Here is a 12707-nt window from a genome sequence, read left to right on the forward strand (position 1 = left end):
GTACCGGCTTCAGTGACTCAATCATTTATACAGGATTTCAGTGTTTTGTTCTGCAGTGGTGTTCTAAAGGATTCATATAGTATGATGGAGGAGGGACAAAGCAGAATCTACTTCCAAGCTGGAACATCTTAAAGACATTTACAAACTGTTATGGGACACTATCAGCAACTGTGCCTGGGGAAGCTAGCAGGATTTAGCTCTTCAATGGCCCTCCAAATGCACCCAACAATCGCCAACCTCACCCATGGAAATCATCTAAATAATGAAAAGAAGGGCCTTAAAATCCTCACATGGATGCTGTATTTACAACTAAAATGTACAGTTTAATTCTAAATAGCAGGCTTTTAAATGCAAACAGCTTCCAGGTGAGTCCTCTGGCTTCCAATCAGACGCTGATTCTAAACCATTCTCACACAGAATTTCTGAAACCACCACCAGGTATTAATTCTGCTAACTGCAGTGAAAGGAAACCCAAGGCACATTACAAAAGGCTAAATGCTGCTGTTTCTAAGTGGAAGCACTGTTGTACAACATTCTTAGGTGGAATAAGAAAAATAGGGTTAAACTGTAACATTGTAATCGGACGAACAAATCAGCATCTTTGATCCTCAGGTTAAAATTTAATCTTAAATTTAGAAATTCAAAGTAACAGCCTTTAACCATTAACCTTGAGGAAAATGTGAAGTAGCATCTGGAGTCTCTTAAGCCCCAGCCCTGTTGTCCCCTACAGCATCTCCACCCAGGAAGTCCAGTTACTAACTAATGGGAATGGATCCTTTTCCCATTATAAAGGGCCTGTGCATAACCCTTGAACCCACTACTGTTCTTATGCCCCAAGATCTGCACCTTACATCAGGCACCCAGGAATGCTTCTCATTGAAATTTTACCATACCAAAAAATATGTAAGGATGACTCATCACTCCTGACTTTGGACTCCTTGCTTTGAGATCAGTATTTTTTTCTCTCTCTTTACTTTATGTATAGCAAAAGCTTTCCCCAGTAGCTAATGAATTTAGAACTTTATACAAGACTCCCTAGCATTTTCCTCCTCCCACAGGCTGGAGAATTTCAGTGCTATGAGACTGGGCAGTAGGAGCCAGAGCCAATTTGCAGGATCTCTCTTCCTTCTGCCTTCCAGTTGGCTTCTCTTCGCAGCTGCATGGTGGGGATGATTTGGGGCTTCCTCAGCAAGGCCATTCTCTGCCTTGTGCCCATAGCAGGGCCTTGGGTGGTGGCATGTTATCTTTGCTGGTGAGCAGACACTCAGAGATCCTTTGGTTATCTGACACACCATGGAAATCTTGGCAATCAACTAAGGACCTGTGACACTCATAGCTATGATTACATTTGGCTTTAGCATATTTCAGGTAATACCTTTATGAAAAAAAGGATGAAGTATGGAATTGTAGGAACTCTTTTGCAATAGACTGAGATCCAATGTTTAAATCTTTTTATTTCAATTTGATCTGTGCCTTTAGATGGGGGACAAAATTTTAAAAACAAATCTTCCAAATGACACCACAATGAAAGCCAGTTGTGCTCTTGAAAAATCTCTCTATTGTATTACTTATCCTCACCCTTGTTTTTTAGAGAGAGATTAGTGGGAAGCAGTGAGCCAATATAATTGCCCCTTTCCTCTACAGAAGAGCTGTGCAGAAGGGGACCACCGCACTTAGGACCAGTGCCAGGTGACAATCTTTCTGTCATGCTGCTGCAGCATTTTGCACCTTGAGAGACAGGAAAAAAAATGGGGGTGAGGGAGTGGGAGTTGATGAAACTATTTCTCTTTTATGTCTACATCCTTACTCCTCAAAATACTCTAAGCCCACTCAGACCCCATATACCCTGCCCACAATACTAACACATGGACTTTGCATAAGTAAATTGTTGATTAAATAAGAGCAAAACTATATTCTTATGTGTAGATTAACCAAGGCTAATTTCCTGGAGTTTAATACACTTTGGATTCAAGTAAAAACAATCACTTAATGCAGCAACATCTCAGACCCTCTTCACTCTAGAACCATTTTATACAAGAGAACTCAACATTTACTGTTTTATTTCTGATACTGCCTGCCATTACTCAGGATGCAAGAGACGCTGTGCATTCCTTATTAGGAAAAATTGGCCTGTAAGGAGAATGGTATACTGCGTATTACTACTGTGAGATTGTAAAATTGTTAATGGACAGTGTAAAGAATTGTATTCATTTTATTAGCAAGAAAAATATTGCATACAAGAACTACTGCCCTGAAGCATCCATCACTCCAATGAACTGTTCTACCTGATCTGACATAAAGTTATATTTCATTGCTCATTTTTTATTTGCCTCAATAAAATGAATAACTTAAGGGAATGTGCATTTCTACAAGACTTTAATTGGATAAACTCATTAGAAGAAAATGTTTCGATTGCATTCAAGAACAAAGAAGCATAACCTTCGTTGACTCTAGTAATTTATTATATGCTTCATTTAAACCCATTTTGTAAAGAAATCAGGTAACAGTCATTTAATCTGATATAATTAGAAATAGCTGAGAGAGTAAAAAAGCATTTTGAATGTCCTATGTATGGCATATCCTGTACACCGATTGAAGGTCAGAGCTTTGGTATTTTTGTATAATTCTATCTTATCTGGTGCATCAGCTGTGTATTTTACGTCAAGGTAAATGAGCATCCTGTCTTATATGTTAAATTTTAAAAATGACTTTTTCAAAGAAGAATGTGATTGCTCTGATTTTTAAGGGTGTATATTTTTTCCAAAATTAATATGACTTCTGAAGCTCTTTTTTTTTTTTTTTTGATGCTTTGGCAGGTTTTCACTTTAATGCTCTAAAAGGAAAAAGCAAAAAGTAAATGAAGTCTGTCTGTGGTGTTTCCTGTACAAGATTTAGCAATGTGATTAGTTTTTTTGTGAACTTGAGACAAAAACCACAGGATCTATAATACTATATATCTTCTTCTAATGAGATGTTTTAATAATAAATAGTCTGCAGTATAATCATAGATTATACTACATAGGTGAGATAAAAAAATCAAGAAATTTAAAAATAGTTATTTTCTTTATTCAATTTATAGTTTATTATATAAAATTATTTAATATATTAGGGCTAGAAGAAAATACAGGAAGAAGTTTTAGTAAAAATAACACATGGTCATCTTATTTAAAATTTCATCCTCAAACTATGCTGTGGGGTGAGTGAGGAGCTATTGTTACAGAAGACACAGACTGAATTATGAAGAGGTTATTTGTCAGGTCATCTACCTAAGTTTTGGCAGAGCACATTTTCACTGCCCTATCTTTTCTCCTTTACTGTAAAGTAAGTGCTTTTTCTCTCTCTTCACCCCTTATCCAGGAAGAGAATACAGTGGAGTTACTAAGGAAGAATCTGGATATATTCACTGGAAAATAAATGGTATACATCAAGATTTATAATTTGTACATCCAGAGAATAGCACAACATTTACTTCCTTACCTTCATTTACTTTGACTATAAAAATAATGTGATCCTCATAGGCAGATGTCAAGTGTAATATTCACCAAACAGAAGTAATCATGAATTAAGAAGACTGAAGATTATGTCTATTTATTCTTTATAAGAGAAATAGTATTTTAATTGCTTAAATATATGTGAATATTAATTTTTAAATCAAGAAAAGATTTATGGTAAAAGGGGGGATGTATACACATGTAGACAATTTGAAAACCACAAGAAATAATTTTAAAATAGCCATCATACCAGTACCAGAAATTATATGCTAAAAATCATAAAGAATATAGTACCCTGTACTTTTAAAAAATATAATATTATATTTCCTAATTTTTCTCTAGTAAAAAAAGGATGATGGTCATCAAATACTTTCCCTTGCTTTGAAGTTGACAATAAGGAAGAAAATTACCCACTCGCCTCCTTCTCCTTCTGAGCCAATAACTGCTATACACATACACATATGCCACACTAGAATTCTCCATAGTCTGCATGGAGAATAATTACTTCTTTACCTACTTCTTCAAGCATAAGTGTGATGGGGCAAAGAGCAAAGAGTGATGGGGAAAAGATAGGTAAGATAATATCACTAAGAATGATAGCATATTTGGCCTTGTTTATTTATTTATTTATTTTTTTTTTTTAACTGTCTGAATCAAAGATTTTTATTGATTCTTCTGCCGAACACAACTGATTTCCATCTACAATTACTTTTTAAGGTAAGAGTCAACTGAACAAAGAGCTGGGGCTTTGGGCTCTGGAACGTGATAACACACTGACTGAGAAATGCAGGACCTCAGGGTGGGGTCTAGTCAGGCTGGCCGCAGCAGGGCACGAACCTGCCTCAGTGGGCCTTCTCCAAGAACGCTCTGCAGCACCTGACACACTGCTGGTACACCGTCTCAAAGTCAGAGTCATTCCCCTCAGATTGCTTTCATCCATACACAGTATATAATCAAATGTGGCAAAATCTTCTTTGGTAATCTGTCTTGCTTTATGGGCTGTGTGAATGCCATGATTTCTTAGGCAGCTCACAGCTCTTGGGTCTGGGGACCGGCCCACGTTCCAGTCAGAAACAGCACCGCTGTCAATAACCCAATTCTCTGAGATGTTTTGATCGGTTACAAGTTTCCTGAAAACTGCTTCTGCAATGGGTGATCGACAAATGTTACCCAGACACACAAACAGCACGGATTTGGTAGCCTGTTCCGCCATCTTCCCGTGCTCAGAGGCCTGGCCTTGTTTATTATGCAAACCAACTGTATTATTTTATTAATAATCCCAGAGAAAGAAAGAATTTTTGCCAGAAACAAAAGACCTGGCATCATTACAAGCATTAGCAAAAAAAAAAAAAAGACAGTAAATAAGGAACAGAGGAACACATGAGACAGGAGACATATAGAAAACAAACAGCAATATGGCAAATATAACTCTGGCCATATCAATAATTACATTAAAGGTAAATGATCTAAACACCCAAATCAAAAAGCAGAGATTTTCAGACTGATAAAACAATAAAGCTGATCTGCATGCCCTCTAAAAGAGAAAGACTTTAGCTTGAAAGGTGCAAGTGGGTTGAAAGAAAAATGATGGAATAAAAATACACTATGCAAATAGTAACCATAAGAGAGCTGGAGTGGCTATATTATATCAGACAAAATAAACTTTAAGATGTGTCTAGTTCCAGGCATAGGAAGATTCTAATCTTATGAGGGAGACAGGGACCCATGGAAATCTGCTAAGCAGGTAGAAATTCTAGATTTTTGCTTGGATTGACTTTGATGTCCTGTAGATTTTGAAGGACCATTGACACCTGAAATAAAACTCGGATTAAGGAAGAATCCATGGAGTCACCCCACTTTGAAATTTGTCTTAAGTTCATGTGTAGGGGGATCCCTAACCTACACAGATTCTGGTTGCCATGGTCTAATTGCTACCCCAGTGGCAGGAATAATAGAACAGGCATCATAGTGCATAGGCACCTAGGCTTCCAAGCAGTTCACAGATTTTGGTCATGTGCCAGGTCTCTAGTTAGTACCTCACTGGCAAGTGCTGGCTTGAATTAATAAAAGCAGCATTGAAATATCTGTGGGTTTTGTCTTTAGCTTCCACTTCACTCAGCTATTTTTTTGTTTTTGTAGTATCTTTCAACTGATTGTGTGGCATGAATTCATTTAGATACCACAACTCAGAATGGCATTCCAAAGGCAAGAGTGGAAATGTCTCAACTTGGTAAATAAAAATAGCAACCAGATTCAGCCATCAGACGGTAATTAGTGAAGCTGGAAGCTAGCCATTCTAAGGACTAACTATCCTTGATAAAACGCCCAGGGCTCTTTAGCTTTGCATGCTCAATCTCTCCTTTTCTGTTTTCTTCCTTCCTTTACTCAGATTTTTCTATTCTATTTCACTCAAGTACCATCTGTTATTCCTTTTCACACACTTTTCAGACCCTTCTTTTATTCCTGCCCATTCTGCATACCTCATAGTTAAAAGGCGGGTAATTCTACAAAGATTCCAATTAGTGTATTGTTTGATGGCTAATCAGGTTTTCCACCTTTTAAGATGAACCATTGAATAAATGGTGTAAAAAATGTAGTCTTGTGTTGCCAACATCTTGTCAGAATTTTTTTTGAAGTTTGAGCTCACTATTGTCCACCTGAGTTGCCATTAAGCAGAATGTACATCTCTGTGTGAATACGTCTGAGCCCATATGTGAGCAAACACACGAATGAAGAGACTGTATTTTTAGATGGAAAGTCATTTGAATTCTGAAAGTGGCAGGACACGTAAGGCAGTAATACAGGGAAACTAGGTAGTCTTGAATGAAACTGATGGTGACTGGTGAAGTCTCCCAATTTTCTATGGGGAGGGGAAGAAAGGTAAGAGACTAACATTTGTTGTCTGCCTCCCACATGCCAGGCATTGAGCTAGGCAATTTTCCAACATCATGCCTTTTAATCCTATCAGCAACACTAAATTGTATTATTATTCCTATTATACAGATGATGTAATTGAGATCCAAAGGACCTAAGGAGCTACTTCAAGGCTATAAAACTAGTAAGTAGTGATGTAGAAATAAAAACCAAGATCTGAGTCTGAAGCTGCTTCCCCAGGGACAGGAACTTGAGAGGAAGTCACCGGAAGAGAAATGAAAACACAGGTAGAGGAGAACACACATCTATTTTGGTAGTACTTGGCACATAGTAACTTTCAGTAAATATTTGTTTATTGCTGAATGGATGCAAAAAATGATCAACTATATTAGTCAGAGATCTCCAGAGACATAGAGCTAATAGGAGATATATACATATATATGTGTATATAGGAGAGATATCTATATCTTACACACACACACACACATATATGGAGAGAGAGAGATTATAAGGAACTGGTTCACATGACTATGGAGGCTGAGAAGTCCCATGGTCTACAGTCTGTAAATTAGAGACCCGGGAAAGCTGATGATATAGTTCCAGTCCGGGTCTGAAGGTCCAAGACTAGGAGAACTGATGATATAAGTGGTGGAAGAAAGTTGGTGGTGTAGTTCTAGTCCAAGTCCAAAGTCCTGAAAGTCAGAAGTCCCAATGGTATAAGTCCCAGTCCAAGGGTAGGAGAAGACTGATATCCCAATTCAAACTGTCAGGCAGAGAGAGCAAATTCTCTCTTACCCTGCCTTTTGTTCCATTCAGGCCTCCAACAGATTGGATGAAGACTAAAAACATTGGCCATCTGCTTTCCTCAGTCTACCAATTCAAATGCTAATCTCACTCAGAAACACCCTCACAAACATAACCAGAATAATGTTTAACCAAGTATCTGGGCACCCTATGTCCCAGTCACATTGACACATAAAATTAATCAGCACAAGTCCACCTCTGTCAACTTGTCACCCATACACATCTCCTTAAGCCATACTTAACCTCAAAATAAAGGCAATAACAAGGTCTTAATTTCACCAAACATGATACAACTATCCTGCATACCACTAAAAATGCACTAACCCTTTCCCCAGAAAAGGAGGCAAAGTCTTTGAAATTCACTCTTCTCCTTGATGTCTTGTAACTGAAATACTATGATTGAAAATTAACAATACTTAACTATGATATAAAGTCAATACATCTGCAGTTACATGACAAAAGAATCAGAGAGAGTGAAAATCAAAGACATTTTCTTAATACATACAAATATAAATATATTTAAAACATATTCACATTCTAAATAAAACAAGGAGGACTATTCATAACAATTACAATCCTCTTTTTTTTGTAACTGGTCACTTGTAGCTGATACTTACAGCTACCTTCTTCCACTAGCCACTCTATATTCCTTTTCCCTTCAGCAAGCTCCCTATTTGGTTATGGTTCTTCACCTGGTAGAATGACCCAAATCTTCATTCCTGAAGAGTCTGAGCCATTAGTAGTCCTTCCTGGATTGGGCTGTTGTAGCTTTCCACTGATTATAATCACAAGGTGAGTTAATACTCAGTGACACACTAAGGGATCTCTTGGAATTCAAACATGTTCTTTCATATCCCTATTGTGGAGTAGCAATTGAATTTCTCCTCTGTAGCAAGGATGAGCCACCTCACCCAGTATAATATTATAATTCACTTCTTTGCCTATAGATTCAGAGGCATGAGAAGCTCAAAGGGGCCAGGTAGCAGTTTTTATTTCCAGTTCAATGGAATCATTTTTGTGTCTCCTGGCGGGAGCATTCTTCCCATAGGAAATGAGATCCCTAGGCCACCAGAGCATAAGGTCATGAGAACAGAAAGCAAAAATTTTGTTAGTGGGTCCCTGAGGGTAATAATGTGTGGCGTCACTCCTATTTCCACCTTTGATTCCTGGACTCATGAATCCTAGTTATTGGAGAAACAGCACCATATACTGGACAGTGATTCAGAGTATATTCAGCCTTGTAGAGAATCTTACCCATGCCCTCTGATGTACTGCCACCTAGCTGGTGCTATAGCTGAGTCTTCAGAAGGACATTCCACTGTTTCATCAGGCCAGCTGCTTCAGACTGGTGGAGAACATGGTAAGACTAGTGAAGTCTAGGAGCATGGGCCCACTGCTTCACTTACTTTGCAGCAAAATGAGTTTGTCAGTCAGAAGCAATGCCATGGGGAATACCATGATGGTGAATAAAGTTTTATAGTTATATTTTTCCAGCTCACATCTCTTTGGCAAGGAAACCATGAACATACAAAATGATCACTAATCATAGACTTGAACCCTTGGAGGCAGTTGAAAAATCACCCAGTACTGGAAACTTCTTTACAACATCCCCAACAGTGAAACCTGGTCTATGCTTGGGCACTTTCAACCGTAAGGTCCTCACTACCCCAGCTGTAGCTTCTGTTCTGCTTTTGTGAAGCACTAGTTATTTGAGAGGATATCTTTCATTTCAAATTCTAATATTTGCTATGCATCAACAAAAGTCTCCGTATTTATGTAAGTGTTCTTTAACCTATTAAGTATAACTTAGGGCAATGAGTTCCATAAACTTACTACCTATTGTGCAAAGTAAGACTTTATTTAATTTTTCCATTTCCTTATTAATTTAATATCTAAAATCGTTTCTCCAGTTAATGTCTCTCAATGTATTTACCCTCTACTAACTGCCAGAACTCTCAAACCAGTGTTTTCATTCATCCAAAAAATAAAGAAGCAGTATTAGGACTGTAATATTAGGATAAAATATAGCAATATTAGAATTATTACTATATAGCCGGGTGTGGTGGCTGACACCTATAATCCCAGCACTTTGAGAGGGTGAGGCAAATGGATCACTTGAGGTCAGGAGTTTGAAACCAGCCTGGCCAACATGGTGAAACCCCATCTCTAGTAAAAATACAAAAATTAGCCGGGCATAGTGGCACATGCCTATAATTCCAGCTACTCGGGAGGCTGAGGCAGGAGAATCACTTGAGCCCAGGAGGCGAAGGTTGCAGTGAGTCAAGATCACGCCACTGCACACTAGCCTGGGTGACAGAGCGAGACTTCATCTCAAAACAAAAAAAAATGATTACTATATAATAAACTATTGAACTATTGTAAAAATAAAAACAACATATAATAGTGCAAACCTAAGTAAGGCATAGTTATGATGCATTTTGCATCTAATGATCTTTTCTCACAGTGACAACACAAGCGGATCCTTGACAGAATTATTAAAGTTATAAGGTGACAGAAATGCATTTTACAAATAACATAGTAGCTTATAATGGTGCTGATCCAAAAAATACTACCAATTTAGGGTCTTAGATCTTTGTATTATTATGAGAATGGGTAAAATGTTTTACATCACAAATATTTAACATTAGCCGGCTTGCTTACGTCTTTAATACAAATTGAAAAATGGTGAATTTTTTTATTGTTATTATACTTTAAGATCTGGGATACATGTGCAGAATGTGCAGGTTTGTTACATAGGTATACACAGGTATACACATGCCATGGTGGTTTGCTGCACCCATCAACCCACCATCTACATTAGGTATTTCTCCTAATGCTACCCCCTCCCCTAGCCCCCCACTTCCTGACAGGCCCCAATGTGTGATGTTCCCCTCCCTGTGTCCATGTGTTCTTATTGTCCACCTCCCATTTATGAGTGACAACATGCAATGTTTGGTTTTCTGTTCAAATGTTAGCTTTCTGAGAATGATGATTTCCAGCTTCATCCATGTCCCTACAAAAGACATGACCTCATCCTTTTTTATGGCTGCATAGTATTCCATGGGGGCATATGTGCCACATTTTCTTTATCCAGTCTATCATTAATGGGCATTTGGGTTTGTTCCAAGCCTTTGCTATTGTGAAGACTCCTGCAATAAACATATGTGTGCATGTGTCTTTATAGTAGAATGATTTATAATCCTTTGGGTATATACCCAGTAATGGGATTGCTGGGTCACATGGTATTTCTGGTTCTAGCTCTTGAGGAATCACCACACTGTCTTCCACAATGGTTGAAGTAATTTACACTCTCAGCAACAGTGTAAAAGCGCTCCTATTTCTCCAAAATCTGTTGTTTTATAACTTCTTAATCATCACCATTCTAACTGGTGTGAGATGGTATCTCATTGTGGTTTTGATTTGCATTTCTCTAATGACCAGTGATGATGAGATTTTTCATATGTTATTTGACCACATAAATGTCTTCTTTTGAGAAGTGTCTGTTCATATCCTTCACCCACTTTTTGATGGGCTTGTTTGTTTTTTTCTTGTAAATTTTTTTGAGTTCATTGTAGATTCTGGATATTAGCCCTTTGTCAGATGGATAGTTTGCAAAACTTTTCTCCCGTTCTGTAGGTTGCCTGTTCACTCTGATGGTAGTTTCTTTTCCTGTGCAGAAGCTCTTTAGTTTAATTAGATCCCATTTGTCAATTTTGGCTTTTGTTCATTGCTTTTGGTGTTTTAGTCATGAAGTCTTTGCCCATGCCTGTGTCCTGAATGGCATTGCCTAGGTTTTCTTCTAGGGTTTTTTATGGTTTCAGGTCTTACGTTTAAGTCTTTAATCCATCTCAAATTAATTTTTGTATAAGGTGTAAAGAAGGGGTCCAGTTTCAGTTTTCTGCATATGGCTAGCCAGTTTTCCCAATATCATTTATTAAGTAGGGAATCCTTTCTCCGTTGCTTGTTTTTGTCAGGATTGTCAAAGATCAGATGGTTGTAGATATGTGGTGTTATTTCTGAGGCTTCTGTCTGTTCCATTAGTCTATATATCTGTTTTGGTACCAGTACCATGCTGTTTTGGTTACTGGAGCCTCATAGTATAGTTTGAGTTCATGATGGCTCCAGCTTTGTTCTTTTTGGTTAAATTGTCTTGGCTCTTTTTTGATTCCTTATGAAATTTGAAGTCGTTTTTTCTAATTCTGTGAAGAAAGTCAATGGTAGCTGGAGGGGGTTGCATTGAATCTACAATTAGTTTGGGCAGTAAAACCATTTTCATGATATTGATTCTTCCTATCCATGAGCATGGAATGTTTTTCCATTTGTTTTTGTCCTCTCCTATTTCCTTGAGCAGTGATTTGTAGTTCTCCTTGAAGGGGTCCTTCACATCCCTTGTAAGCTGGATTTCTAGGTATTTTATTCTCTTTGTAGCAATTGTGAATGGGAGTTCACTCATGATTTGGCTTTCCATTTGTCTATTATTGGTGTATAGGAATGCTTGTGATTTTTGCACATTGATTTTTGTATTCTGAGACTTTGCTGAAGTTGCTTATCAGCTTAAGGAGATTTTGGGCTGAGACAATGGGGTTTTCTAAATATACAATCATGTCATCTGCAACAGAGACTGTTTGACTTCCTCTTTTCCTAATTGAAGACCCTTTATTTCTTTCTCTTGCCTGATTGCTCTGGCCAGAACTTCCAATACTATGTTGAACAGGAGTGGTGAGAGAGGGCATCCTTGTCTTGTGCCTCTTTTCAATGGGAATGCTTCCAGCTTTTGTCCATTCAGGATAATATTGGCTGTGGGTTTGTCATAAATAGCTCTTATTATTTTTAGATATGTTCCATCAATACCTAGTTTATTGACAGTTTTCAGTTTTCAGCATAAAGGGCTGTTGAATTTTATCAAAGGCCTTTTCTGCATCTATTGAGATAATCCTGTGGTTTTTGTCATTGGTTCTGTTTGTGTGATGGATTACATTTATTGATTTGGGTATGTTGAACCAGCTTTGCATCCCAAGAATGAAGCCAACTTGATTGTGGTGGACAAGCTTTTTGATGTGCTGCTGGATTCAGTTTGTCAGTATTTTACTGAGGATTTTTGCATCAATGTTCATCAGGGATACTGACAGAAAATTTTCTTTTTTTGTTGTGTCTCTGCCAGGTTTTGGTGTCAGGATGATGCTTGCCTCATAAAATGAGTTAGGGAGGAGTCCCTCTTTTTCTGTTGTTTGAAATAGTTTCAGAACGAATGGTACCAGCTCCTCTTTGTACCTCTGGTAGAATTTGGCTGTTAATCCATCTGGTCTGGGCTTTTTTTAATTAGTAGTCTGTTAATTACTGCCTCAATTTCAGAACTTGTTATTGGTCTACTCAGGGATTCAACTTCCTGGTCTAGTATTGGGAGGGTGTATGTGTCTAGGAATTTATCCATTTCTTCTAGATTTTCTAGTTTATTTGCGTAGAGGTGTTTATATCATTCTCTGATGGTAGTTTGTATTTCTGTGGGATCAGTGGTGATATCCCCTTTATCATTTTTTA

At 37.8% G+C, this 12707-nt stretch overlaps 1 protein-coding gene across 1 annotated transcript; it reads right to left on the reverse strand.

Moving 5' to 3' along the window:
* Positions 1-4267: 4267 nt before the first annotated feature.
* LOC100588332 (low molecular weight phosphotyrosine protein phosphatase-like) lies at positions 4268-4717 on the reverse strand. Its single transcript, XM_030815762.1, is given in 2 exon segments — positions 4268-4413; positions 4416-4717. Coding segments are annotated over 2 exon segments (369 nt in total). The 5' UTR covers positions 4705-4717; the 3' UTR covers positions 4268-4333.
* Between the last annotated feature and the right edge of the window lie 7990 nt (positions 4718-12707).

This window comes from Nomascus leucogenys, chromosome 7b (genome assembly GCF_006542625.1).
Source record: "Nomascus leucogenys isolate Asia chromosome 7b, Asia_NLE_v1, whole genome shotgun sequence".
NCBI classification, from domain to species: Eukaryota; Metazoa; Chordata; class Mammalia; order Primates; family Hylobatidae; genus Nomascus; species Nomascus leucogenys.